At 36.0% G+C, this 24753-nt stretch overlaps 1 protein-coding gene across 1 annotated transcript in view; it reads left to right on the forward strand.

Moving 5' to 3' along the window:
• Nucleotides 1–24753, forward strand: part of CADM2 (cell adhesion molecule 2) — a 798115-nt gene that overhangs the window by 110860 nt on the left and 662502 nt on the right. Inside the window, exon 2 of the mRNA XM_053705198.1 lies at nt 9354–9503. Coding sequence (XP_053561173.1) covers nt 9354–9503 — 150 coding nt within the window. The remainder of the gene's footprint in view (nt 1–9353; nt 9504–24753) is intronic.

Raw genomic sequence — 24753 nt, forward strand, 5'->3', positions numbered from 1 at the left:
GAAAAGAAATCTTGAGGATGCACTCGCCGTGTTTCAAAGTATTTAATTTGTGAGTTAACATTTTCGAGGAGTAAATCCTGTCTTGAGGCTCCTGTGAACACAACAAAGTGAAAAAGTAGCTTACCATATTGTGTATTTATGAAGAATGTCAGGGGGCTGGAAAAATGCCACCGACCTTTGCGCTGCAGCTCCAGAGTTAAACCCGGAAGTGCGACCCATGATGTCACTGCGCAAACGCCGGTGGTGAACAGAGCGCCCCTGTGTGTCAGAGAATTACATATTATACATAGTGATACATCCACTATGCACAAGCACTAAGGTAACCCCCACTCCTGGGGTTGCAAAATTGTTTGCAGGTGTGCAAGCTAACAGACCTGCATCACGGTCTGGAAAAATATTCCAAAAAAATAGTATAGCAGCACCACCAATTAATTTAAAAATATTACTTTATTGGGTCAACATAAAACAGGTCTGTTTTATGTTGGCCTAATAAAGTAATATTTTTAAATTAATTGGTGGTGCTTCTATACTATTTTTTTTTAATATTTTACATAGTGCGCAAGTGCAGTGCATATACATCGTGCAATGGAACATAAATGTGATACAATGAGTTTTACATTGTGCAATGGAACATTAATGTGATACAATGAGTGATACTCTGTTGCATGTGTTGCAAACATAATTTTTTTATTAACATTGCATATTTTAAAAATGTACAGGGGGAGTGGGAGGCTGATTACCAGGAGGTGCAGTCGTATGGTGGAAGATGGCTAGAGCTAACAAGATATTGTAGCTCCCCAAGGCAAATAATATAAGGGAGATAATAATATGAGGGAGATAGTAATAATAATATAATGTAACAATCAGGACCATACAATAACAATTTGGTAATAAAGGGGCAATCTACAAAAGGGCAAGAAAATACTTAAACAGTAATATTCATATACAAGGAAGTACAAATAAATTACTCAAACATTCCTTAAAAAAATACACAAAACATTTACTCAAAAAGATGTAACTTATGGAGTTGTTAAAAAAATGCAAAAAATGCATAAAATGCTGAAAACTAGATCATAGGTGGAGGCAAAATGTTTGAGAGAGTCCAAGGTAAAGACCATAATCTCTCAATATGGTGCTTTCCATAGTATGCACCTGAGGAAAATTAAAGAAAACTATGGCAATCTAGGTGGGTATTGAGTCCTCTGGGGATATGTGTTCCCAATTCAAAGGTCCATCTGGCTTCAAGTTGGAGAAGGCATTTGCCTCGATCCCCTCCTCTTGGCATAGGACCTTTGTTTAATACCCTGTTTTCAATCGAAGTCAGTACCCTATCACTAAGATTGACTACAATATTCAATTCTGGACATTGGGGGGCCTTGGGGGTTGGCGTTTTGTACCCGCACCTTCTGGGATGGGGTCTTTGCCAACCCCAACGTTTGAAGCTGGTTTCTTTACTAGTCGGTACATTAGGGGGTTCCCCTTCGGAGCTGGAGCCTGAAGTATCCATAGTTTGTAGATTAGCTGGCTTCCTATACCGTTGTCTGCTGATGCGAGCTGTGAACTCTTTGGCGATCTTATTGTGACTGTATGTATATACGTCTGTCCCTATAATCATAGGTTACTGCTTCAAGTTTCCTGTTCTTGAATTGCATTAATTCAACCTCAAAATGATGTAATTGAAGTTGTTATAGTAAGTGGTAAACATAAATTTACCGATTCACACAAGCATACATGTAAAGATAGGCACAATTTCTGCAATTTCCTTTAGAAACATATAAAACATATCTATAACATATTCCATGTGTTCATAATTATCACAATAAAAATATGAAACGCACAGATCAAAATGATAAACCATACCTATATTACACTATTATATTTCTACTTAAGTAGAGTTGATTATTTCCACAATGTTATATATGTTGCTCTCTACTAATCCACTAGTCCTAGACAGGTAAAAAATTAGAGTGGATGATTAAATAATTGACTGCTTTCTCATCATTAACTTTTTAATGTATAATTAGAATAATTTCATTAGCCTTTTTGATTGTTATTATTAGTGTAAATAATAATAATGTTTGTCAGTAAAGGAAATATTGCTTATTATGCATTATTTATTTTTTATCATCTTAAGGAGCATAAAGGAGCAATAATAAAATAATTTAAAGCAGCTTTGGCCAACTTTGTTTCACATGGGGGCCATGGGGCAATATTTTGGAAGCTTAAGGGCTTCATATAAAACACACAAATAATAATATATTTCTTAAAATGTAATGCAAGGGCCAGTTTTAGGTAAGGTTGCAGGTTATGTTCTGTCTACAACAATACAGAGAACTTGTTTGAGTTGTGTTTACCTTGCTTGCCCACTCACCAAAAATCCTCACATTTTTAGTTCCATATTTTTCCTAGCGGCACAAAAACCATGGCACAAGCTATGGATGCAGCTTTAGAGCAACTTTGGTGCAGGCTCACATGAGCAAGCCTGCTGACGGAAGCAGCTGTCATCACACTGCTGTTTCCTAAACTATCCGCCAGCTCTGAGCTAATGGGATAAGTCACCCCGAACTTGTCCGATTGGGATAATTGACAGCCCCTGGTGAGATTGTTTGTTCTTCCATGTTTTTAAATATTGACAAAAATTTGGACAACTCACTACAAAAATCAACAAAAACATTATGGGCTAGATTACAAGTGGCACACTATTTAGCATAAACTTCACTAGATGTAATATTTATTTGCGGTCGTACTGCAAGAAACTCAACTCTCACTGACTTTAGGACTAACTTATTCTCCATATAGACTTCAATGCATAGTGTAGAAAAAAAAACTGTACTTGCTTGCGTGCTAACCCACACCTTCAGATAACTCATGTCAGGTTGGCACACATGAGGAATTAATGTTCTCATGTTGGGTTATATGCACAAACCAGACAGGAGTACTTTCATTCTTCATGTACGTTATTTATGTATTTAATAAATATAAAATATTGAAAAATATTAATAAATAGAAATAATTATTATAGATGTACTAAAAAAATCTGAATAGTCCATAGAATATATAAAGAATATAAAAATATATTTATTTATTTATATATATATATATATATATATATATTGTTTGTGTGCGTGTATATATATATATATATATATATATATATATATTGTTTGTGTGTGTGTGTATATATATATATATATATATATAATTACAGTATCTATAATAATTCTTAATATTAATTATTCATGTGTGCTAACCCAACACTGCATTAGACCTAAATTGCGAAACCCGAAGCATGTTACGCATATTTTATATTCCAAATTTCTTCACATTGAATAAAATGTAGTTTTTATTATTAAATATATATTTCAAAATATATATCTGATAATGTTAATGAAAAACATATATCTATACCTATATATCTAAATAAAATGTTCAAGTAAGTAAAGAACATTGCAATGTTAAATATTTACAGTATATATATATATATAGTAAAACATATTAAATATTATTATGGAATTATTATTTAGACACACACACAAACATATATATATACAGTACTGTATATATATATATATATATATATATATATATATTTGTAGAGACTGGTGCACTTTCACGAACAGGTATATAAATGCCAGAGTGCTGAATGCAGGTAAGGATATAGAGGATAAAAGACAGCACTTACTGGTCTTAAATAAAAACAGTTGTTGCCATTTTCAAGTGATGTTTCGGGGATAGCTCCCCTTCATCAGACCAGGTCTGATGAAGGGGAGCTATCCTTGAAACGTCACTTAAATAAAAGCAGTTGTTGCTATTTTCAAGACCAGTGAGTGCTGTCTTTTATCATATATATATATATATATATATATATATATATATATATATATATATATACAGGGAGTGCAGAATTATTAGGCAAATTAGTATTTTGACCACATCATCCTCTTTATGCATGTTGTCTTACTCCAAGCTGTATAGGCTCGAAAGCCTACTACCAATTAAGCATATTAGGTGATGTGCATCTCTGTAATGAGAAGGGGTGTGGTCTAATGACATCAACACCCTATATCAGGTGTGCATAATAAATGGGTCAAAAGAAGGACTTGACAGGCTCAGAAAAGTCAAAAATAGTGAGATATCTTGCAGAGGGATGCAGCACTCTTAAAATTGCAAAGCTTCTGAAGCGTGATCATCGAACAATCAAGCGTTTCATTCAAAATAGTCAACAGGGTCGCAAGAAGCGTGTGGAAAAACCAAGGCACAAAATAACTGCCCATGAACTGAGAAAAGTCAAGCGTGCAGCTGCCAAGATGCCACTTGCCACCAGTTTGGCCATATTTCAGAGCTGCAACATCACTGGAGTGCCCAAAAGGACAAGGTGTGCAATACTCAGAGACATGGCCAAGGTAAGAAAGGCTGAAAGACAACCACCACTGAACAAGACACACAAGCTGAAACGTCAAGACTGGGCCAAGAAATATCTCAAGACTGATTTTTCTAAGGTTTTATGGACTGATGAAATGAGAGTGAGTCTTGATGGGCCAGATGGATGGGCCCGTGGCTGGATTGGTAAAGGGCAGAGAGCTCCAGTCCGACTCAGACGCCAGCAAGGTGGAGGTGGAGTACTGGTTTGGGCTAGTATCATCAAAGATGAGCTTGTGGGGCCTTTTCGGGTTGAGGATGGAGTCAAGCTCAACTCCCAGTCCTACTGCCAGCTTCTGGAAGACACCTTCTTCAAGCAGTGGTACAGGAAGAAGTCTGCATCCTTCAAGAAAAACATGATTTTCATGCAGGACAATGCTCCATCACATGCGTCCAAGTACTCCACAGCGTGGCTGGCAAGAACGGGTATAAAAGAAGAAAATCTAATGACATGGCCTCCTTGTTCACCTGATCTGAACCCCATTGAGAACCTGTGGTCCATCATCAAATGTGAGATTTACAAGGAGGGAAAACAGTACACCTCTCTGAACAGTGTCTGGGAGGCTGTGGTTGCTGCTGCACGCAATGTTGATGGTGAACAGATCAAAACACTGACAGAATCCATGGATGGCAGGCTTTTGAGTGTCCTTGCAAAGAAAGGTGGCTATATTGGTCACTGATTTGTTTTTGTTTTGTTTTTGAATGTCAGAAATGTATATTTGTGAATGTTGAGATGTTATATTGGTTTCACTGGTAAAAATAAATAATTGAAATGGGTATATATTTGTTTTTTGTTAAGTTGCCTAATAATTATGCACAGTAATAGTCACCTGCACACACAGATATCCCCCTAAAATAGCTATAACTAAAAACAAACTAAAAACTACTTCCAAAACTATTCAGCTTTGCTATTAATGAGTTTTTTGGGTTCATTGAGAACATGGTTGTTGTTCAATAATAAAATTAATCCTCAAAAATACAACTTGCCTAATAATTCTGCACTCCCTGTATATATACATACATATATACATATACAGTGGATATAAAAAGTCTACACACCCCTGTTAAAATGTCAGGTTTTTGTGATGTAAAAAAATGAGACAAAGATAAATCATTTCAGAACTTTTTCCACCTTTAAACTGTACAACTCAATTGAAAAACAAACTGAAATCATTTAGGTATAGGGAAATAAAAATAAAAAACTAAAATAATATGGTTGCATAAGTGTGAACACCCTTAAACTAATACTTTATTGAAGCACCTTTTGATTTTATTACAGCACTCAGTTTTTTTTGTTTATGAGTTTTTCAGCATGGCACATCTTGACATGGCAAGATTTGCCCACTCTTTTTTGCAAAAACACTCTAAATCTGTCAGAATATGAGGGCATCTCCTGTGCACAGCCCTCTTCAGATCACCCCACAGATTTTGAATTGGATTCAGGTCTGGGCTCTGGCTGAGCCATCCCAAAACTTTAATCTTCTTCTGGTGAAGCCAATCCTTTGTTGATTTGGATGTAATGCTTTGGGTTGTTGTCATGCTGAAAGATGAAGTTCCTCTTCATGTTCAGCTTTCTAGCAGAAGCCTGAAGGTTTTGTGCCAATATTGACTGGTATTTGGAACTGTTCATTATTCCCTCTACCTTGACTAAGGCCCCAGGTCCATCTGAAGAAAAACAGCCCCAAAGCATGATGCTGACACCACCATGCTTCACTGTGGGTATGGTGCTCTTTTGGTGATATGCAGTGTTGTTTTTGCCCAAACATATATTTTGGAATTATGGCCAAAAAGTTCAACTTTGGTTTCATCAGACCATAACACCTTTTCTCACATGCTTTTGGGAAACTTCAGATGTGTTTTTGCAAAATTTAGCTGGGCTTGGATGTTTTTCTTCGTAAGAAAAGGCTTCCGTCTTGCCACTCTACCCCATAGTCCAGACATATGAAGAATATGTGCGATTGTTGTCACATGTACCACACAGCCAGTACTTGCCAGATATTCCTGCAGCTCCTTTAATGTTGCTGTAGGCCTTTTGGCAGCCTCCCAGACCAGTTTTCTTCTCGTCTTTTCATCAATTTTTGGAGGGACATCCAGTTCTTGGTAATGTCACTGTTGCACCATATTTTCTTCACTTGATGATGACTGTCTTCACTGTGTTCCATGGTATATCTAATGCCTTGGAAATTCTTTTGTACCCTTCTCCTGACTGATACCTTTTAACAATGAGATCCCTCTGATGCTTTAGAAGCTCTCTGCGGACCATGGCTTTTGCTGTAGGATGCAACTAACAAAATATCAGGAAAGACCTACTAGAACAGCTGAACTTTATTTGGGGTTAATCAGAGGCACTTTAAATGATGACAGGTGTGTACTGACTCCTATTTAACATGATTTTGAGTGTGATTGCTTAATTCTGAACGCAGCTACATCCCCAGTTATAAAAGGGTGTTCACACTTATGCAACCATATTATTTTAGTTTTTTTATTAATATTTTTATGCCAATTTCAGATGGTATTTATGAGTGTAACAGTTTATTTTACTGTATTTATATTGTGTTTGGTGCAACATTTATTTTATCCCTAACCCTTCTATGCCAAGTCTCCAGTCGCACTAACCCCAAGCACATTAAATTCGATTGTGCATGTGTTTACTTTAAACTTGTATTACGCATGCAAATTAACACACCCGCAATATTCTTATATTATTTATTCTTCTATAACCCATGCGCTAATGTTAGTGCGCCACTTGTAATATAGCCACATATATTACAATAAAAAAAATATGTTTACAGTAGAATTACAGCATGGCTGTAGATTTTTATTAACTTGTTAAAGGGACAGGAAACCCCAAAATGTTCTTTCATGATTTGGATAGAACATACATTTTTAAACAACTTTTCAATTTACTTCTATTATTAAATTTATTTCATTATCTAGTTATCCTTTGCTCAAGGAACAGCATTGCACTACTGGCAGCTAGCTGAGCTCATCTAGTAAGCCAATCACAAGAGACAAATGTGTGCAGGCACCAATTAACATTTAGCTCTCACTTGTGTATGATATGTGTGTTTTTGTTTTTTTAACAAGGGATACCAAGAGAACAAAGTACATTTGAAAACAGAACTTAATTTAAAAGTGTCTTAAAATTACATGCTCTATCTGAATCATGCAAGTTTAATTTTGATTTGCCTATCCCTTTAAGCACCATATTGATGTTTATACATGTAAAGATGGCCCTTTACAGTGGTTAATCACACAGTGAAAAGGACAATATATGTAAAAATAAAATTATGTAATCAAATAGATATTTTTTTTTTATTACACTTTTATATCTATTTAAGTTACACCACAACTCATTAAAGTGAATGTCAATTTTTTAAGGTTTTTAAAAATTTAAATTAAAAACAGGGGCACTTTAATTCATAAAAAATTACATTTCACGCCTGTTGAGAAAAAAAACTTACCTTTTAATCTTCACAGCAGCTCCAGCTTCCTCCGCCCGTTGCAAAGCCTCTTCCTGGGTCTAAAATGAGGAATCCGGCTTCCTCCAATCACGGCGTTGAATCATACACTGATTCCCCCAGGGGGAAGCCGTGATTGAAGGATGACCTATCCATCATTTCTGACATCAGAAATGGCTTGCAACGACTGGAGGAAGCTGGAGCTGCTGTGAAGATTAAAAGGTAATTTTTTTTTTCTCAATAGGAGTGAAATGTAAATTTTGATGAATTAAAATGCCCCTGTTTTTAATCAAATTTTTAAAAACTGGGCACTTTGGCATCAAAATTGACATTCACTTTCATTTAACTTCACTGAAATAAGTTCTGGAAAGACCACTTGAAAATGTATATTGTTTAAAAATATGGATAATCCCTTTATTACCCATTCCCCAACACTGTTATATTAACATACATGTTTACCTTTATGGTTACCTATATATAAGCTTTTGCAGGCTGCCCTTTTATCTCAGTGTTTTTCACAAACTTGCATTTTAGCCAATTGGTGTTGGTTCATGCATAACTCCACAGGAGTCAGCACAATGTTATCTATACGGCACAAATAAACTGGTACTGTCTAGCTGTAAAACACTAATACAATGTAAAAAGCTAATACAATGCACTGAGATAAGAGCCGGCCTGCAGGGGCTTAGAAGGCAGAGATTTAGAGGTTATAAAGTATAATAATATAACAATGTTGGTCATGCAGAGCTAGCTAATGGGTAGTAAAGGCGTTATCTATATTTTTAAACAATAAAAAAAATTAAGGACACTGCCCCTTTAAGGCTCATTATAATGATTACCTTATACCCTCATTTTACAAGTACAAATATTGTACTAGAAAAAAAGGAAAAACAATGCTATTTCTCTGATTAAAAAAAAATAGATTTATTCAGTCATCAAAAAAAAAGTGCATAACTGTGTGTAAGGCTCCGGTCTTACGCGTTTCGGCATATAAGCCGTAGAAGATTGTACTATGTTTCACTCTTTTCTTTTTTGTTTATATTTCTGTGCTAAGTCGCCTAAGTCGAACATGTAAGTCTCCTTTCCCTGTCTTTCTTTTACTTATTTTAAGGCCCTGTGCAATGTGTTGTCACATTATAAATAAAGATACTATTATAACTGTTATTATGTATGGTAAACTGTTAAATGGTTTAGGTGTTTATCTTTCTATAACCAGAACAAACTGGAATGTTTGGGTCCTATTACAAACAAGCACAAGAATGTCATACGTTTTGAATCAAAAGCCAGAAGCATTTCTGATATGTGACTGAAACAAAGAAATATAGTTTAACATTGATTACCTTTCTTTATTCCCCAGTGAAATGTTTTCCCTTGATTCACGTATCTCGCTAAGCCTGTAGCATGAAAATGCTTTGCATTTTGCCTTGTAAGGTCCATACTCATGTCAGCTGTATTTTCTAACCCTCCCTTTAGCAACCGAAGGGCAATTTCCAGTCACGCAGAACCTTACAGTTGTTGAAGGAGGAACAATAAACTTGACATGCAGAGTTGATCAAAATGATAACACATCCCTCCAGTGGTCAAACCCAGCTCAACAAACGTTATACTTTGACGACAAAAAAGGTAATTTCATTTCATTTCAAATTCTAATGGTGCTATTTACATGTGATTATAGCTATTTATACTCATATTATCCATGTGTATCCTACACAGCAAGAGTTTTTACCTCTTTAAAGGCTCTTTCATGATATTTCCAACAAATAGTAAGCTTTTCTGACTGTAGTGTGTGAGATGAAAGGCTTTTGCTGTGCAGCTTTGTAGGTCCTTTGAATAGATTTTCTGCTGTGCTGGAGTTGTGACAAACCTTATACAGTTAGAGGAAATATACCTCATATTGAGAACTTGTATTTTGTGCTACAATAGGCCTTCTGGTTAAAATTGTGGTCTCTTTCTATGTCAAAAATAAATGAAAATACTGAAGCAAGTGTTAAATGAAAAGTTTCTGCGCATGTTGTAAAATGCCTGAAGCTCCGCTTTTTCTGACAATGTGAAAAATATTAGGATAACTGAGATAGACTTACATTTTGACATTTGTAGTATATTCTGAGACATGAATAGGACGCTGAATGTTTTAATACTAATTTTCAGTGAAATTTGAAAAAAAAAAAAACCTCCCATTCATTTTCGCTAAGGGGTTTTAGATATTGCTTGAACATGAAAAAGTTCCATTAAGCATTTCACACAAACCAGCATGACATCTGCTACAAAAGTTGATTCAAATCACTCTTCTTGATTAGATAAAATGGTGTTAATGCTTTTCTCAGACGTTTCACAGATATCCATTCATTTCTTTTCTTTTCTTTTTTTTTTATTCTTTAACATGCTGTCAACATTGATCTTTTGTTCTTTATTTCTCTCTCATAAAATATTTGTTAAAGACAAAAAAAATGAATGGTTTGGCTATGAGGCTCTTTTTTAAAAAATTGTGACCTAGTTAAAACTCTCCAAAAATTTTTTTAGGACAGCAATTCCAAACGATTTGCAATTTGCTAATATATCAAAATTTACTTAGTGATATGAGAATGCTAAAAATATATTTAATCTAGACCCATCTCTAGATATTTGCAATGGTTGGTGCTTTAGTCAGGTCTAATACACTGTATATATTTTATTTTGTGCATGAATTAATCAAGTTTACAAGAATGTCTTGTTGATGAGAGATTTTGTAAGTAAGAATGTTGTTTTCTGCCCAAAAATGGGAATTGTAAGCCACTAGAATATTGTAAAGAAAGGAGTCCCTCTACTAAATAATGAAAGTTGAAACATATAGGGCTAGATTACAAGTGGAGCGCTATTTAGTGCTTACACTAGAGCACAAATTGTGCTAGTAGTAAACTTTTTGCACTCGTCGGGTTGCGTTGATATTATGAGTTTAAAATAAAAAGTTTGCTCTCTCGTACTAACCCGACAAGCTCGACTAGACTATTACGCAAATTATAAATGGTTCCCCATAGAAGTCAATGGAGAAAAAAAAATGGAAAAAAGCCACCCTACTAGCGAGCAAACCCGATCGCATGTTCTCATATGCATGTTCTCATATGGGAATACCCGATAGCATATTCACATATGCACATATCCGATCACATATTCTCAAGTGTGCTAACCCAACATGAAAATATTAATATTTCACCATCCAATTTTCTTCACATTGAAGAATATGTTCTATTTATTCATAAATTCATATTTCTACATATAACTGATAGTATTTTGGTACTATACATATTTATATATGTATATATATATATATATATATATATATATATATATATACCTATACATTATTACATTATTATATTTAGGTATAGATATATACAGATACATATAGGAATATCTTTTTATAAATACATAGAACATAATCAGCTATGTGCAGAAATATTTACAGTACAAACTTAGGTGCAGAAATATTTACAGTACAAACTTAGTATAACACTTTATTAAATATAAGTATTGCATAAATACACTGTGAAGAGGATGGATCGAGTGGCCAAAATATCTCTTAGGATCAGAACCTGAGAATTGCAGAAGTTAGTTGCATCTTGGGGTCATAAAGTATCCAAATCTACAATCTGATGCCACCTACAGTATATCACCACAAGTTGTTTGGAAGTGTTTCAAGAAAGCAGTCTCTACTCTAATCCAAAAACAAACTCAAGCTTCTTCAGTTTGCCAGACAATACTGGAACTTCAAATGGGATTGAGTTCTATGGTTAAAACAAGCTTTTTGGCAACAAACACCAGAGGTGAGTTTGGTGCAGACACAGAGAGGTAGCCATATGGAAAAGTACCTCATGCCCATGGTTAAATATGGTGGTGGCTCTTTGATGTTTTGGGGCTGTTTTTCTGCCATAGGACCTGTATATTGTGTTAAAATACATGGCATCATTCCTCTGCAAGAAAGCATAAAATGGGCCATGGTTGGATCATCCAGCAGGACAATGATTCAAAACTTAAATAAAATTAACACAAAAATGGTTTACTGAGCACAAAATCAAGGTCCTGCCATGGAAATCCCTGACTGACTTGAAAACCTGTGGAATGAACTGAACTGATCCTTTGCCATGTATTCTCCAACCACATCAGGCATTATAGGAGAAGACTTAAAGCTGTTATCTTGGCAAAGGGAGGTAGCACAAAGTATTGACTAAAAGTTTGTCAATAAATGTGCCACACATATATTTAACAAAGTTTTTTTTTATAAACCAGTGTTGTGTTTGTAATTGTTTGTTATCCATGAGAGCAGAGTATTTCTGTGTATTTTTTTAACAAAATATCAAAAGGATAAACAATAAAGACCTATTTACCAAGGGTGCCAACATTAATGGAGGGCACTGTATATGTCTATATGTGTTTATATGTGTATCTATGGGGCCAATTTATCAAAGGTCTTGCGGACCTGATCCGACAGTGCGGATCAGGTCCGCAAGACCTTGCTGAATGCGGAGAGCATATATATATATATATATATATATATATATATATATATATATATATATAGAGAGAGAGAGAGAGAGAGAGAGATACAGTATATATATATATATATATATATATATATATATATAATATATATACACACACATACACACACATATCCATCTTTAGACATGTTTATGTATGTATGCATCTCCATGTTAAAGCCCTTTGCCTGCCTTTATTTTTTCTTACACCTAAAATCTCATATCTGTATTAGGGATGATGTTTTTATGAGTGTAAGTGTACTTTTAAATGTATTTTTGATGATTTTTTGTGACATTTCTGTGAAGTCATGGTAATCATTCTAGCGTAAATCATGGTTGCGCTCACACAAATAGCGTTTACTTTCAACTTCTAATATAAGCGCAATATAACTTGTATGCAGATGGGATCACAAAATCCCGATATCACTTGCTGGTAAACACTTGAACTCCACTTGTGATCTGGCCCATAGTAAGTGCACACTCCACTGTTCGCCGCACATCATGCACTTGACAACTACGTGGCACATCAAACAGACCCGCTATCTTCAGCAATGTTCTCTGACTGCTAAACGTCATTGGAGGATATCACGCACCTGTGCTGATTTCCTGCATTATAAATTAATCTTCAGGACAAACAACTTTATTATCCTCTCTCTTGTCAAATCACACTTCCAACCCCAGAAAGCTGTTATCAACATTTAACTCCCTTCTACATCAACCTGCACCTCTGCCCACTACCAAATTGATTGCTCAGATTATTGCTAATCACACCCCACAAACCCAGCCCTCCTACCCACCACTTCTACTAACAAAACACTCTGCTACTTTTCCGCTGTAACATACTCCTATCTTCTGCTCATCTCACAACCTGCCCACTTGACCATATTCCTCCACAACTTTTTCCCTTTCTCTCTGCTTCTCTAACCCCTTCCGTAACTCATCTCTTTAATCTGACTCTCAACACTGGCACATTTCCTGATACATTCAAGAGTGCATCAATCACACCAGCTATAGGAACAACTAATCTATAATTGCTTGATTCAATGTATCTCAACTAACTCCTTACTTGATCCCCTACAATCTGGCTTCTGCCCTTGACACTCAAACAGAACCATTCTTACTAAAGTAACAAATGATCTGCTATCAGCTAAATTAAAGGGACGATACTCCTTACTAAATCTTCTGGATCTATCTGCTGCTTTAGACACAGCTAACTATGCTCTGTTCTTACAAATCCTACATTAATTTGGCATCCAAGACGCAGCCCTCTCCTGTTTGTTTTATATCTCTCAAACCGCTCATTTACAGTTTATTTTAACAGCATATCCCCTTTGCCTCTTTCAGTTGGAGTACATCAAGGCTCTTTATTGTGCCTCTTGCTTTTTTCCCTCTGTACGTCCTCCCTTGGAAAATATATATCCTCCTTTGGCTTCCAGTCCCATTTATATCCTGATAACACCCAAATCTGTCTTTCATCTTCTGACATCTCTCCCTCTTTACTCAACCAGATTACCAACTGTCTCTCTGCAATTTCATCTTAGATGTCATCATACTATCTCCAACTCAATCTGTCTAAAGCTGAGCTGGTACTTATTCCCCCATCTTCAAGACATCTAAGACCTGACATTTCTCTAAAAGTTGGATACTGTATTCTCAACACCTCACTTATTCAAAGAAAGCAGCAGCACCCCAATGTAGTTCAAGGCTTTATTAGAGAGACAGGTGAAAAAACTGCAATGTTTTGGGGGTCATCCCCTTAATCATGCATACAGACATCATATTGTGTCTACCTTAAATAGCATCAAATTTACCCTTAGTGTTCTACACACCTGAGCACTTACTCCACCTAGTAGTCACTCTAAACAATTACAATGTTATTTGTAGACAGGTAATAACAAATACATTTTACATTTTAAAGCAGCAAGTGCCTATAAATCAAGAAACAGGGTAACAACCATATAACAATTATACCACAAAATCACAATTAAACTAATAAATTAAAGTCCCTTCTACTGTCACAATATTTTAATAAAATACAGAACAATCAATTTCTTTATTCATGCCTATAGGAGCTAGGGTACCAAGTGAGAAAATCCAAAAATTATAAATATCGCTATCTATTTAGATAGGATTTTACAGCCATTTGTCACATTATCTAGTAGTTATCTTAAAGACACAGGTGACCCCCAAAACATTGCAGTTTTTTTCACCTGTCTCTCCAATAAAGCTTTGAACTACATTGGGGTGCTGCTGATTTTATTGAATAAGTATTTGTTTGGGAGTTAGCCGGTGGCTCCTGACCGCTTGCACCCCTCATCAATACCCTGCTGCTGGACCAGAATTGGATTATATTCACCTCACCCCAGGTTTGCTCTCTTGGGGTCGCACTTGACTCTGAAATCACATTCACTCCACATATACAAGTGCTTGCAAAATCCTGCCATGCACGAATATGGAACATCTACAGAATTTGACTCTTCCTTACTCAAGAAACTTATGGCTAGATTTAGAGTTTTGTCGGTAAGGACCCGCGTAGCTAACGCCGGCTTTTTTCTGGCCGCACCATAAAAATAACTCTGGTATTGAGAGTCCACATAAAGGCTGCGTTAGGCTCCAAAAAAGGAGCGTAGAGCATATTTAACGCAGCTTCAACTCTCGATACCAGAGTTGCTTACGGACGCGGCCAGCCTCAAAAACGTGCTTGTGCACGATTCCCCCATAGGAAACAATGGGGCTGCTGAGCTGAAATAAAACCTAACACCTGCAAAAAGCTGCGTTCAGCTCCTTTGTTTGATATGGGGAAACACTTCCTACGTCTGCACCTAACACCCTAACATGTACCCCGAGTCTAAACACCCCTAGCCTTACACTTATTAACCCCTAATCTGCCGCCCCCGCTATCGCTGACCCCTGCATATTATTTTTAACCCCTAATCTGCCGCTCCGTAAACCGCCGCTACTTACATTATCCTTATGTATCCCTAATCTGCTGCCCCTAACACCGCCGACCCCTATATTATATTTATTAACCCCTAATCTGCCCCCCACAACGTCGCCTCCACCTGCCTACACTTATTAACCCCTAATCTGCCGAGCGGACCGCACCGCTATCATAATAAAGTTATTAACCCCTAATCCGCCTCACTAACCCTATAATAAATAGTATTAACCCCTAATCTGCCCTCCCTAACATCGCCGACACCTAACTTCAATTATTAACCCCTAATCTGCCGACCGGAGCTCACCGCTATTCTAATAAATGTATTAACCCCTAAAGCTAAGTCTAACCCTAACACTAACATCCCCCTAACTTAAATATAATTTAAATCTAACGAAATTAATTAACTCTTATTAAATAAATTATTCCTATTTAAAGCTAAATACTTACCTGTAAAATAAATCCTAATATAGCTACAATATAAATTATAATTATATTATAGCTATTTTTGGATTAATATTTATTTTACAGGTAACTTTGTATTTATTTTAACCAGGTACAATAGCTATTAAATAGTTAAGAACTATTTAATAGCTAAAATAGTTAAAATAATTACAAAATTACCTGTAAAATAAATCCTAACCTAAGTTACAATTAAACCTAACACTATACTATCATTAAATTAATTAAATAAAATGCCTACAATTACCTACAATTAAGCCTAACACTACACTATCAATACATTAATTAAATACAATACCTACAAATAACTACAATGAAATAAACTAACTAAAGTACAAAAAATAAAAAAGAACTAAGTTACAAAAAATAAAAAAATAATTACAAACATAAGAAAAATATTACAACAATTTTAAACTAATTACACCTACTCTAAGCCCCCTAATAAAATAACAAAGACCCCCAAAATAAAAAATGCCCTACCCTATTCTAAATTACTAACGTTCAAAGCTCTTTTACCTTACCAGCCCTTAACAGGGCCCTTTGCTGGGCATGCCCCAAGAAGTTCAGCTCTTTTGCCTGTAAAAAAAACCACATACAATACACCCCCCCCCAACATTACAACCCACCACCCACATACCCCTAATCTAACCCAAACCCCCCTTAAATAAACCTAACACTAAGCCCCTGAAGATCATCCTACCTTGTCTTCACCTCACCAGGTATCACCGATCGGTCCTGGCTCCAAAATCTTCATCCAACCCAAGCGGGGGCTGGCGATCAATCATCCGGTGGCTGAAGAGGTCCAGAAGAGGCTCCAAAGTCTTCATCCTATCCGGGAAGAAGAGTAGATCCGGACCGGCAACCATCATCTTCCAAGCGGCATCTTCTATCTTCATCCGATGAGGACCGGCTCCATCCTCAAGACCTCCACCGCGGACCCATCTTCATCCTGCGACGTCCAACTGAAGAATGACGGTTCCTTTAAGGGACGTCATCCAAGATGGCATCCCTCGAATTCCGATTGGCTGATAGGATTCTATCAGCCAATCGGAATTAAGGTAGGAATATTCTGATTGGCTGATGGAATCAGCCAATCAGAATCAAGATCAATCCGATTGGCTGATCCAATCAGCCAATCAGATTGAGCTCGCATTCTATTGTCTGATCGGAAAAGCCAATAGAATGCGAGCTCAATCTGATTGGCTGATTGGATCAGCCAATCGGATTGAACTTGATTCTGATTGGCTGATTCCATCAGCCAATCAGAATATTCCTACCTTAATTCCGATTGGCTGATAGAATCCTATCAGCCAATCGGAATTCGAGGGACGCCAATTCAGTTGGACGTCGCCGGATGAAGATGGGTCCGCGGTGGAGGTCTTCAGGATGGAGCTGGTCCTCATCGGATGAAGATAGAAGATGCCGCTTGGAAGATGATGGTTGCCGGTCCGGATCTACTCTTCTTCCCGGATAGGATGAAGACTTTGGAGCCTCTTCTGAACCTCTTCAGCCACCGGATGATGGATCGCCAGCCCCCGCTTGGGTTGGATGAAGATTTTGGAGCCAGGACCGATCGGTGATACCCAGTGAGGTGAAGACAAGGTGGGATGATCTTCAGGGGCTTAGTGTTAGGTTTATTTAAGGGGGGTTTGGGTTAGATTAGGGGTATGTGGGTGGTGGATTGTAATGTTGGGGGGGGTATTGTATGTTTTTTTTTACAGGCAAAAGAGCTGAACTTCTTAGGGCATGCCCCGCAAAGGGCCCTGTTCAGGGCTGGTAAGGTAAAAGAGCTTTGAACTTTAGTAATTTAGAATAGGGTAGGGCATTTTTTATTTTGGGGGTCTTTGTTATTTTATTAGGGGGCTTAGAGTAGGTGTAATTAGTTTAAAATTGTTGTAATATTTTTTTTATGTTTGTAATTATTTTTTTATTTTTTGTAACTTAGTTCTTTTTTATTTTTTGTACTTTAGTTAGTTTATTTCATTGTAGTTATTTGTAGGTATTGTATTTAATTAATGTATTTATAGTGTAGTGTTAGGCTTAATTGTAGGTAATTGTAGGTATTTTATTTAATTAATTTAATGATAGTATAGTGTTAGGTTTAATTGTAACTTAGGTTAGGATTTATTTTACAGGTAATTTTGTAATTATTTTAACTATTTTAGCTATTAAATAGTTCTTAACTATTTAATAGCTATTGTACCTGGTTAAAATAAATACAAAGTTACCTGTAAAATAAATATTAATCCTAAAATAGCTATAATATAATTATAATTTATATTGTAGCTATATTAGGATTTATTTTACAGGTAAGTATTTAGCTTTAAATAGGAATAATTTATTTAATAAGAGTTAATTAATTTCGTTAGATTTAAATTATATTTAAGTTAGGGGGTGTTAGTGTTAGGGTTAGACTTAGCTTTAAGGGTTAATACATTTATTAGAATTGCGGTGAGCTCCGGTCGGCAGATTAGGGGTTAATAATTGAAGTTAGGTGTCGGCGATGTTAGGGAGGGCAGATTAGGGGTTAATACTATTTATTATAGGGTTAGTGAGGCGGATTAGGGGTTAATAACTTTATAATGATAGCGGTGCGGTCCGCTCGGCAGATTAGGGGTTAATAAGTGTAGGCAGGTGGAGGCGACGTTGAGGGGGCAGATTAGGGGTTAATAAATATAATATAGGGGTCGGCGGTGTTAGGGGCAGCAGATTAGGGGTACATAAGGATAACGTAGGTGGCGGTCGGCAGATTAGGGGTTAAAAAAATTTAATCGAGTGGCGGCGATGTGGGGGGGCCTCGGTTTAGGGGTACATAGGTAGTTTATGGGTGTTAGTGTACTTTAGAGTACAGTAGTTAAGAGCTTTATGAACCGGCGTTAGCCCAGAAAGCTCTTAACTACTGACTTTTTTCTGCGGCTGGAGTTTTGTAGTTAGAATTCTAACGCTCACTTCAGACACGACTCTAAATACCGGAGTTAGAAAAATCCCATTGAAAAGATAGGATACGCAATTGACGTAAGGGGATCAGCGGTATGGAAAAGTCGCGGCTGAAAAGTGAGTGTTAGACCCTTTTTTGAGTGACTCCAAATACCGGAGGTAGCCTAAAACCAGCATTAGGAGCCTCTAACGCTGGTTTTCACGGCTACCGCCAAACTCTAAATCTAGGCCTTAAAAAATAATAATTTATTCCCTTACTTTGACACGCATTGACTACTGGTGACGTTCCCAGACACCACCTCTCCCCCGGCTAATCTATTATGAATGATTCAGTTAGACTCATCAACCTAAATTGTTGATTTACAACAGCTGCTCCACTCTGCCAGTCTTTACAATGGCTACCCATACAAAACATGCAACCTATAAAGCACTCAACAACCTTGCCATCAAATATATTTCTACTCTCATATCCAAATTTTCCACCTCTTTGATCAACCACCTTACCTATGTCTCTCCACTCCTATTATCTCTACATCCCTCTCTCACCTCCAAGACTTCTCACACGTTGGTCCTGTCTTTGGGAACTTTCTACCCTGCTTCATCAGACTCCAAAATTGTATAGCTTTAGATGTTCTATCAAACGAGCGGCTTACCTTCTCTCCTCTGCTTTTATCCTAACCAAAATAAATCAAAAAGTGTCTTGTATCACTGCTGCTACTACAATACTCATGGCAAGCTACCCCAAACCTTATGTATCCACACCCTCAACTTGTAAACCTTGCTGTACTCCAACCGAGACTTTAAGCTCTTTGGAGCAGCGTCCCCTTTCTCTTGTAGTAGATCGGTATAGTCTGTTATGTTTTTAAAGGACCAGTCAACACATTAGATTTGCATAATTAACAAATGCAAGATAACAAGACAATGCAATAGTACTTAGTCTGAACTTCAAATGAGTAGTAGATTTTTTATAACAAATTTCAAAGTTATTTATATTTCCACTCCCCTTGTACCATGTGATAGCAATCAGCCAATCACAAATGCATATACGTATAGTCTGAGTTCTTGTACATGCTTAGTAGGATCTGGTGATTCAAAAAGTATAAATATAAAAGACTGTGCACATTTTTTTTAATGGAAGTAAAATGGAAAGTTGTTTAAAATTACATGATTTATCTGAATCATGAAAATGTAATTTAACCTGAGTGTCCCTTTAAGTCTGATAACAAAATCTTTTTATTGTATACCCTTATCTCTGTTCGAAAGCACAATTACATTTTGGGCTCTTCACAAATAAATGATAATATTAATAATAATAATTATTATTATTATTAAAAAAATGTTTTATTATTTTTATTAGTATTATTATTATTATAGCGTACATTTCATTTGAAACATCCAAGACTTTTCAAAGTCAGTCAAAGAAAAAAAAAAAAACAGCACCCTGCAACAACACATACAGATAACTACTACATAGAAAGGTGCAATTTCTTATATTTTCTCAATGCATAAAATATTTTCTAAAAAAAATAGTAATAAATGACACAAAGAAGCAGTCATTCCCATGCTTTGTATGCAAATATACAATATAACATGTTTTTATGTGTGGCACTGTGTTTCAGTCAGTGTGTACTATATGTGTGCATCAATAATAGATTTAAGTATATGTAAGATCACATATCTAGATGCAAAGTAGCCACATTTACATACACTTCAAATCTAGCTGATCATAACAAAATGGATCTATACAGAGTTTTTATCAAACAAGAATAAACTAAAAATGTTTACAATAATGTTATTAGTTTGTTCATGTAAGAATTATAAATAGTGCACTAGGCATATGAAAAATATAGGTATATGAAAAATGTTTCTATAACTGATAAAATAGTCACATCTTCTTATACCTTTCTTGTAGACAGACCCATTGCCACCACCTGCTCAGGCTTAAAAATGTATTCCCACCTTCATGTTTTTCTACAGGAGAGGAAGAAAAAGTGGTTAAATTATTTCCTCACTTTTACACACCTGCATTCTGATTACTGGATGTCTTTCTCATGGACAAACAGATCTAAATATAAATTATTTAGAAGAATGGATATACAAATAAGCCAAGAAGTGTCAAAAGTAACACATCTGGAGCTAAAAGCCAAATAAATACTGTACAACATAAATAATGTGGACCTAATTCGACCCTGGTCTGATTGTGCCAAGAGTCAGGACCCATTATTAGGTAGACATGACTGACTATTTAGGATACATTGCAAATGTTAACACATTGTTAGAGCAAGATGGTAGAAGATATATTTTGACACTTTAATTTTTTTTTCTAAAATATATTTTTGTATTGATGTTTTTATTAAGCTATAAACATTAAAATTTCCTCTTTTTAAATGTGGTTAGTGTAAATAGTCATCAAGTATCACCAAGAAAATTAATTCAAAGGTTAGAACAAAAATAATCAGTTTTAATTTCAAGATCTATGTAGGGTTATACAGATTTATGTCAAATAAGGTAAGGGAAAACAAGAGTTAAAAATAATGATAAAAAATAGAAATTCAAAGTTGTATGGGAAAAAAAATATAAATCAATTTCAGAGGAGAATTATATGTGCTTACAAAGCAGTGTTGTCTCAACTGGAATGTAAAGGTTCTAAATAACTGAGATAGCTGCAAACAAAAAGAGGCTTCTTCATGCACATACAGATACCACATTAGCAATTGTATCAGTTTCCAAGGTTGTCTTATCTGCTGAAACAACTGTAACACAGTAAGATGACTATAGAGTTTCAAATCATAGCACATGCTTATTAAAAGGTAGAAGCAAGAATATCTCCTGTATTAATTTATATGTTCCATGTCAGATGTGTGTTTTGGCTGCTACTTGTCCAAACAGCTTGGAGATACAGTTGGACGGAATAGGTCAAATAGACAACACAACATACTTTACTTTGACTATAGGTATGAGAAGTGTAGCTTGGAAAACACATGAAAAGTGTAAGGTGAAAAAAAGTGAGAAAGAGAAGAGAGAGAAAGAGAAGAGCGAGAGAAAGAAAAAGAGAGAGAAAAAAAAGAGAGACAGAGATAAAGAGAGAGAAGGAAAGAGAAAGAGAGAGAAAGAAAGAGAAAGAGAAAGAAAGAAAGAAAGAGAGAGAGACCAATAAATTGCACACTCAATTTAAATCAAATTTAAAGGGACACTGACCCCAATTGTTTTATTTCATGATTCAGATAGAGCTTGCAAATTTAAGCAACTTTCTAATTTACTCCTATTATCAAAAATTCTTCATTCTCTTGGTATCTTTATTTGAAAAGCAATAATGTAAGTTTAGATGCTGGCCATAATAAAGATAGCAAGAGAATGAAGACAAATTAATAGGAAAAAAATAGAAAGTTGCTTAAAATTGCATTTGGGTTCAGTGTCCCTTTAAGGAGTTTTTTTTTTTTTTTTTTTTTAAACTAACCACACGTTACCATCCACTTGTATTGAGGAACAGTGCCATGTTTTGTTTTCTAGAGTCATTTACTGAAAAGATTATGCGATGTTGAATAACTTCTTTTAAATTAATCAGTTTTCAATATAGCTTTTACTTTAACAAGGTTTACATTAACAAGTAGGATCATCAAACACAGCTATTACTCTTATTCAAAGTTGTTTATAATATTTAAGTGAACAGTCTAGTCAAAATTAAAATTTTATGATTCAGATAGGGCATTCAATTTTAATTTTTTTTCCAATTTACGTTTAGCATGAAATTTGCTTTGTGCTCTTGCTATTCCTTGTTAAAGTCTCATATGCAAATTCCCAAGCCCTTGAAGGTCGTTTCTTATCTCAGTGCATTTTGACAGTTTGTTTGCAGCTAGATAGTGCTAGTTCATATATGCCACAGTGTTAACATTGTGCTCACTCCTGTGGAGTTATTTATGAGTCAGCACTGATTGGCTAAAATGCAAGTCTGTCAAAAGAACTGAATTAAGGGGGCAGTCTGCAGAGGCTTGGATACAAGGTAATCACAGAGGTAAAAAAAATGGTGTATTAATATAACTGTGTTGGTTATGCAAAACTGGGGAACGGGTAATAAAGAGATTATCTATCTTTTTAAACAATAAAAATTCTGGAATGTACTGTCCCTTTAAGCAAACCTGTAGGTGGGGAATTTACATTCAAATAATATTTCACAACTGGCTTTAAAGGGACAGTCAAGTCCAAAAAAACCTTTCATTTTTCAAATAGGGCATGTCATTTTAAACAACTTTCCAATTTACTTTTATCAACAATTTTGCTTTGTTCTCTTGGTATTCTAGTTGAAAGCAAACCTAGGAAGGCACATATGATAATTTATAAGCCCTTGAAGGCCGCCTCTATTTTATTTAATTTTCACAGCAGGGGAGAGCAAGCTCATGTAGGCCATATAGATAGCATTGTGATCACGCCCGTGACTAGTGGCAGACACTGCACTAATTGGCTAAAATGCAAGTCAATAGATAATAACTAAAAGTCATGTGAAGATGCTAAGATACAAGTTAGCCACAGAAGTAAAAAGTATATTAATATAACAGTGTTGGTTATGCAAAACCGGGTGAATGGGTAACAAAGGGATTATCTATCTTTATAAACAACAAAAATTCTGGTGTTGACTGTCCCTTTAAAGCAAGATTTATTTTCTGTACCCTTCTCCTTGCTCTTTGTAAAGCACTAGAAATATAAAAATGGCGCTACAGTATTTAAATGTGGCAAATAGCTCCCAAAACATCACACTTTTATCTCAAATAAGTGTTGATACCACATATGTTGTATAATAATGATACCTATTTTAGGTTTAGATACTCAATATCTGATGTAACTTTAATTTTCCCTTATATTTTGAATACCAAATGTGAATATCTGAATATAGAATGCTACATTAAAATATCAAAGGTAACATCTAAAAAACATATAAAAAAGAGCGCCTCATGGGGCAGTATATCAAAGATAAATAACAAATAAAATGAGGATTGCTGACAAATGGCTACTCACAAGGCTGTGTGCACTGAGTAAAGTGCAATATGTGCAGGCTGGGTTTTACAGTCTCCAGCTGATTGATCTAGGCCAAATCCCCCTTCGGTGGTAGTGGAATGGATTCTAGCAGGCCCATTTATCAAGCTCCGTACGGAGCTTGTAGGGCCGTGTTTCTAAAGACCGCTGCTCCATAACCCTGTCCGCCTGCTCTGAGCAGGCTCACAGGAATCGCCGGAAATCAACCCGATCGAATACGATCGGGTTGATTGACACCTCCTGCTGGCGGCCGATTGGCCGCGAGTCAGCAGGGAGCGGCGTTGCACCATCTGCTGTGAGCTGCAATGTTAAATGCGGAGAGCGTATTGCTCTCCGCATTTAGCGAGGTCTTGCGGACCTGATCCGCAGTGTCGGATCAGGTCCGCAAGACCTTTGATAAATTGGGGCCAAGATGTGGTGGCCTTTTAAAACATAAAAGTCATAGAAACTTCTCCTAGTGCACCAGACATGCCTGATGAAACAACCAGTGAGCTGAGAAACAAATTGCATGTTTATATGGTTTTAAATAAATGTGTGATATTAAATAAGTCTGCATTTAAACTACCTGTTTTTTTGGAGCACTTTATTCTATATTTATTCCACTTTTCCAAACCATCTGGAGGAACTGCCCAGGGAGACCTGATTCAGACAGTTGGTGTCTATAACATCCAGTCTGCCTTATTTGCACAAATTCACCATGCAAAGTGAAATGTAAGTACCTATTTCACATATCTTTCTGGAGCCTCTTGGTTTTTAGTTTTATATGCATTGGGAAAAGTTTCTGTGTCTTTTATGTTTTAAAAGGCCACCACATCTAGAATCCATTACACTACCACCGGAGGGAGATTTAGCCTAGATCAGTCAGCTGGAGACTGTAAAACCCAGCCTGCTCATATTGCACTTTACTCAGTGCACACAGCCTTGTGAGTAGCCATTTGTCAGAAATCCTCATTTTAATTGCTATTTACCTTGGATATACTGCACCATGAGGCGC

The sequence above is a fragment of the Bombina bombina genome, chromosome 3 (genome assembly GCF_027579735.1).
Source record: "Bombina bombina isolate aBomBom1 chromosome 3, aBomBom1.pri, whole genome shotgun sequence".
In the NCBI taxonomy this organism is placed as follows: Eukaryota; Metazoa; Chordata; class Amphibia; order Anura; family Bombinatoridae; genus Bombina; species Bombina bombina.